Source organism: Xiphias gladius, chromosome 7 (genome assembly GCF_016859285.1).
Source record: "Xiphias gladius isolate SHS-SW01 ecotype Sanya breed wild chromosome 7, ASM1685928v1, whole genome shotgun sequence".
Lineage (NCBI taxonomy): Eukaryota > Metazoa > Chordata > Actinopteri > Istiophoriformes > Xiphiidae > Xiphias > Xiphias gladius.
Window position 1 is genome coordinate 23,542,529 of NC_053406.1, and position 6,710 is coordinate 23,549,238.

A 6,710-nucleotide genomic window follows, 5' to 3' on the forward strand; every position below is an offset into this window, starting at 1 on the left:
GTTTAAATGCTGACAAGCGGCCATAATTATAATCAGTTTTTTCTTGGTGTCTCTTTAGGTCAAAACTCCTCCCAGTCTTCCAGCAGTGGCCCAGAGAATGACCTACAGTCCATGTCTTGTCACCTCCCCAGTGGGTCTGGTTCAAAGATGAGTCCTTCGCCATCGGACCGCAGGTTCGGTATCGGGGCTGACTGTCATCCGAGTTCCTGTATCGGCCAGTTCCAGCAGCATAATAATCAGAATCGAATTGGACTAAATCAAAGTAAACCAAGGTTCCTGGGACCAAACACGCAAGGGGGTTCCTTTGGGATGAACAATGCAGCAGGTGTACAACACCCGAGAACGACAGCTGACCTGCATTCCCCGGGGGTGCCAGGACAGGGTCTCGGAGGCTTGATGACAAATGTCAACATGGGCTGGGGCTCAGCCAATAAGCAAGTGACAACTGGACTTGGTGTCAGGCGGCTACCCAACCCACTGCAGTCCCAGGGCGCACAGCTGGACATGCCAAACCATCCGTACCAACAGAGGCACGTCGGCCCTCCGAACCAGGTGGCACCAGACCTCGGGATGCTCCCTCTTAACCCTTCGATAAGAGACACAGGCCCAAGACCAAGCCAGCCGATGATGGGCTCGCCCTCAGCAGTGGGAAACCTGAACCAGGCCTCTCCTGAACAGAGGGTACCAGCGGGCAACTTCGCTGAGCGCAGTCCTAGTTCTAGCAGCTACCAGAATAACAGAGCCAACCGCCTGACCTTCGACTTCCTGCCCGAGGGAGACAACACAGTTCCCGGGATCAACACGGACTCAGACTTCATAGACTCTCTGCTCAAGTCTGGCTCTGGGAATGATGACTGGATGAAAGACATAAATTTGGATGAGATTCTCGGCAGTCACTCATGAATTTGGGTCACAAATTGCTAAAAATCGACCCAAGGCTCAAATTATAGCGGTTATATATGTAAGGTGGAAGGGGTAACTTTTGTAAATAACGATAAAATGGAATTTTATAAACTCATAGTATTTGTTATCCAAGCGTATACTGTATTGTTTTATATTGTATTTACTGTGAAAGGAATTTGCGTTATGTTCTTAGTACTCAGCATATTTTGTTTCTGGTATATTGTCCGAGAAACTGCTTTTTCTTTGAATTCACTGTTTTTGTGGTCTGTCATATTCAAGCTATAGTGCTGTCCTGTAGGACAAAATACCAAATTCACACTGTGAAAAGAAAACATTGCTGTGTTGCTTCACCTTGGTAATCCAAGTTAAGTTCCTAAATCTCCATCCACTATTTAGCATGACATGGTATTTACACACAGAGAATCTTGCCACAACCAATGTTTTCATACTTATTGTTCAAGCTTTTTCATCTGTGGTAGTTTTTTTTGATGCAATTTAAATAATGTAACCATTAATTTTCCATGTGATATTTAATAATTATTGGGATAGTAATGAAACATTATAATACATGCAATTAATAAAATTGATTTGAATAAAGTATTGCTTTGGTTTGGTTGCTATCTACTTTAATGGAAACTTTGGTTGTCAGTCTAAAGCAAGGAGAGAAATCATTTATAAAAGATTGTGGCTTGTATTGTTTTACTAGGATACAGTTATTGTAACAGCGCGACATAAGCTGTGAAATCCAGAGGCACAGACGATGCGTCCAAGCAGTAGGTGATGAACACAGTTACAAACTAGAATTTAAGGGCAAATGTCAAACATAACATACACCAGACTTCAGAGGGGGAAAAAAAATTCAAATTCATGGTAAACGATCCGGATCTGCCCCAAAATTGAACGGGATCTCTCCCGGCCCGTGCCCCATCCCTCCACCGAGTCTGGTCGCAAATTGGCTCAGTAAGTTTTTTTTTTTTTTTTTGCGTAATCGTAAAATAAAGAGACCGAGAAAGGGACGGACGGACACGGGTGGTCGCACAACCTCCTGGGTGGAGGTAAAAATGAAGGATCGACTGAAAGACGTCGCTCGAATGCCTGTAACCACGTGGGCTGAGGGGGTTGGAGTCAAACAACCGCTCGCCACTCGACGTTTATGAGTGACAGACTGGGGCAGAGCATCGGCGGGTCACGGGTCTGTAATAACCACAGTGGATTTATAAGAATAAAAAAAAACACACTCCGGGTTTCACACGTAAAGTTCCATCGCACTGGCGAATCCTGCACGTGACGCAGCGACACGGCTGTACTGTACGGTCTGCCTCGTGGTCGTCCTGAGCCTGCGGGGATGTTGCGTGGGAGCGCGGACCTTTGAGTCACATAAGAGTTTGGAGAGAGAGAGAGAGAGAGAGAGAATCGTGAACCGCATTTTTGCGGACGTCCGTCGGCGAGGAGCTCCACTGTGGAAATGGAGGTTTCCACGCCGAGTGTGGCGGGTTTCAGCCTTCGACGGTAGAAACGACGCCGGTGGCATCCGTGAGCCCGCAACTCTCTCACGGGATGGCAAAATAAACGCAAAACATCTGGAAATGTGTTAAAGGGGTCCGGGTGGAGTAACAGCACAATATAAATACTCTTGGTCACAAATCTTCCAGTCCATGCCCCGTGTAAACAGTTTACTGAGAAGAGCACTGGGTGTCTCCAAGTTCTGCGAATTCATCTTCCTCTTTCCTCTGTGAAATATCCAAATGCCGAGTTGTTGCTGCAGAAGTTTCCTTTTCAGACTCTTCTCTCAGCCCAAGACGCGCCATAAAGAGCCACGAGTTTTCAGATCCGGCGAGCAGGTGGAAGATTTTGAATCGGGGGCATCATCGCATGTAATGAGAGGATGGTTGTCATTTGTGCATTTTATCTGTTTTTTTTTTGTGGCCAAGTGTTTGAAGCAAAGACCCACTGCTCCTTGACAGACATGTTGCATGTTTAAACCACACAAACAACGAGACCTGGCTTCTATCGCTTTTTGATTTGTTCTGCAGCCTCGACGCGCGTCTTCCTCGACCCGCCGGTGCCTTTCCTCTCGTGGCCCAGACAACGCTTGAGCGCCGACCCAAGGTTTTTTTTTTACCCCCGGGCGTCCTCGTCGCGGTTCCAGTCCGCTTTCGACGTCTGCCTCGGCGTCCGCAGACCTGCCCCGAGACCGGCGGTCAGGTGTGTCGCCACATCTGTCGAGGTCTGTCTGTTGAGGTTTACCCAGAGAGCGTTCAGCGGCATTTAAAATAAAAATAAAAATAAAAACCAAACAGCAGTGGCGTATGTCATTAACTAAACAAAAATGAATGGATTCAATGAACAAAAACATAAAACAATATAGTATATGAGCAAAATATGATAGAGAAAGGAAAGGAAAAAAGGTGTGTGACTGGCCGGTGTCTTGGACGAACGTCCTGGCATCCGTTCACTACACCCGAGCTGAGCGTGCGCTGCCCCCCGGTAGTCACCGTGGGAAACTACATCGCTGTTTATTTCGCCGGAACAAACCCGAAATATTACTGTTGCAATTGTGTCACAATATGCAGTGATAAGAGGATGATGAAGAGCGAAAAAAAGGGGGTGGGGGGGGACTGTGATTTGTCTAAAGCTACTTGGCAAACCTCGTCGTGTGACCTCTTTTTTTTTTTTGATCTTGCTTTGCTGAGTTTTTAAACAGAATCGTGTACAATAAATCTACAAAGAAGGATTCCGAAGAAGAGAAGAGAATTTATGACCGGAAATAAAATAAAAAAAGAAAGAAAAAAGTTAACCCTTTAAACGGATTGCTCAAGTTTGGTAAATGTATTTTGAACGTCTTATACCGGAAGTTGTACTGCCGTGTTTCCGTTGAGGCAACTTGGTTAACGTCTCGGCTCCTCACCGTGACCGCTCGGGAGGGGCGGCCACTGTGGGCGGTGTCGGGAGCTTGGATGGGAAAAAAAAAAACTAAACGGGCGTTCCGTTTTCCGGGTTTCTGCCGCGACCCCTGCGCGGTTGACGGACAGAGGTGCCGTTTCGCGCCCTGACCACCGGGGGGCGGTGGATCAACTCGGTCTCACAGACGCCGGAGCAAAGTTAAGCCTCGGCGGATTTAAGGCGAGCCTTGACCGCCCTCCAGTGGTCGCAGTGAGGAGCTGCGACACAATTAAATCGAGCGACGCTGCCGTCAGACGTAGGTCAGCAACTACTTCCCATGAATCCTTTCGGAATAAAACGTTTGAAACGGAATTTGAAAAAAAAAAAAAAAATGTCCCCCTCAGGTCACGATGGTCACAGCAAGAGTATACTGCATCACAGATTAACTCTTTTTTTTTTTAAATCATTATTATTGTTTTTGTTGTAATTATGAATCATTATTGGTATTGTATTACGATTGTTATTAATCATGGTTGATTATTTATTTGCTCAGAATACAATTCTGCATCTGGATTGACCTATGACCTATTCGTATGCAACATGTGATGCATTAACCGAGAAGCTGCAGATTTTTTTTTTTTTTTTTTAATCTAAGCCATACATTTAATATAAAATACAAAAACAGGCAAGTTAAGATGCTTCCACCACGAGAACAATGGAAGCTTTAGGGTAGGGTACAGACAAGAACATCCCATGTAATATAACCCGTTGGTACATTTAACTATCGCTTAAGTTTAGAATTCATTCTCCAAAACACAAACAATGAATTACCACACAAGGAAAATATTACCACAAAGTATATAGTTTATTTCAGGCCAAATTCAAAGTATCATATGAAGAAAGATATAATGTAACAGAATTTATTGCTCTAAAACACATGCACATATCTATCAAAAAATGAATAGATCATTACTGAATATAAATCATTTCATGTGCATTTAGAAAACTCTAAATACAAAATCCTTTAACTTGTGTGATTAGTTCTACTGCTACAATGACAGTCAACAGCTAATATGCTCTGACAATTACACAACTAGTAAGCATAAAATCAGGTTTGTGTGACAAAATGCATCATTGCATCAAAATGAAAACTCTGTAGCCGTGCAATACAAGCACTGCAGTGTACCACTCATTTTAGTTGCATTGTTCTCACCAACACTGTTTATCCATCTTAATTCATCATCAACACATGATTTAATGATCGATAAAAATCAAAACTAAAAAAAAAAAAGAGGTTTCTCACACAGAATAAAAAAAAAATGTTCATGTTCTCAGATCTAAAAAAAAAAAAAAAAAAAAAAAAAAAAGATGTTCCATCAAGTTAATCCTACCATTTAAGCATTGGTTGGCAACAGAATCATTGTGACATCCTGCAAAGCCTCAACCGATTCAAAGTTTACTGCAGTATTTTAAAAAAAAAAACGTATTTGTGGTGTAAACATAAAAATAACTTGATTGTGAGAGAATTGTCAGTGTGTTGCCTCCAATGCGGCTGTAGGAGTTTCTTACCTCAGAGAGCATGTAAACATGTGAGCGCCCATAGAAGAAACAATTGCTTCTCTGTTCTGAAACCTCATCCTTAAATCTCAGGGTTAGTCACTCAAAACAACCATCTTGTCTAAAAAATAAAAAGAATCTCTCAGCTAGACCTATTCAGACGTGTCCATTAACACTTAAAACCTACATCATTTTCTCATTAGCTTATACAGTTTGTTCATACAGAGGTTGATTTACAAATCATACTGTTTCTGGACTGTGAAAATGGAAGAAAAAAGTAAGTGTTGGTGTCACAAAAACATCTTTGGAATCTGCCACAACAATTCCTGACTGAGAAAACAACTGATTGTTTCTTACTTATTCCACACACAAAAAAAAAAAAAAAAAAATTTTTTTTTTTTTTTTTTAAACAATCCACGTAGCTCACCGCTGTCAGTCAAACCCCGGCCTTCTACATTACGCCTCGACATGACTCTTAAACCTGCTTAAACTTGTCCTAGCTGTAGTCTATAAACCCCTCATTTCAACACACGGCACAGCATCGCCCAGAGGGGTTCAGCTCCCTCTTTAGGAAGACAGTTTCCAATATCGTAACTCTTGTTATACTGTACATTGTCACAATGTGTAATTGATCAAAGAGCTATAGTTTGTTTAGCCAAGAGATCTGCCTTTTTTGGTTAATGTTTAGGAAAGATAATAAAAGCTGCATGTGATCAACAAATAAACAATCACACTAATATGTATATAGTAAATCAGAGACGAGAGATGAATCAGCTAGATGGTTAAAAAATGTCAAAACTGAATCAATCTGTGTCCTGGCAGACTTCATCTTGGTGAAGTGAGGTGCTGTGATAACAGTTGACCCTGTTAAATGTATAAATTCATCTATGAAGGAAATTAAAAATAAAAGCAAAATGCCATTTGATCTAAGCTACCATACATATGTAGTAACCTAAAAAAAAAAAAAGAATACTACAAAGATCAAACAAAGAATGAAACAAGAATTAGGCTTGGATAAGACTGAGATAAAAAGAAGTTAGGGTTAAAAAAAAAAAAAAAATCCCTAAATCCCCCTTATAATGTGTTTATAAAACAAAAATACAATTCTGATTATTGAACATTAGCTAGAGGAAAGTGTGGCTGATGTTTATGGATACAGCCTAATGCTTATTGTTGCATTACAGAAACGTAGTAATTGTTCGTGGTGCTCGCATCTCAAAAAATACAACTGAAAGGCACTTGATCTATCAAAGGTTTAACTTAGACTTGCTGGCACAGCCAAGCAGCGATGTAGTCGGTCCCCAGGCTCCAACACCCCCAACCCGCCCCCCACCCCCAACCCCCCCCCACCCCCCCAGCAAAGCCAA

General features: G+C 42.3%; 1 protein-coding gene across 1 annotated transcript in view; it reads left to right on the top strand.

The window, feature by feature from the left end:
• Nucleotides 1-1,469, top strand: part of zmp:0000001236 (mastermind-like protein 2) — a 35,791-nt gene extending 34,322 nt beyond the window's left edge. Inside the window, exon 5 of the mRNA XM_040131497.1 lies at nucleotides 59-1,469. Within this exon, the coding sequence (XP_039987431.1) occupies nucleotides 59-903 (845 nt within the window). The 3' untranslated portion in view covers nucleotides 904-1,469. The remainder of the gene's footprint in view (nucleotides 1-58) is intronic.
• Nucleotides 1,470-6,710: the final 5,241 nt, after the last annotated feature.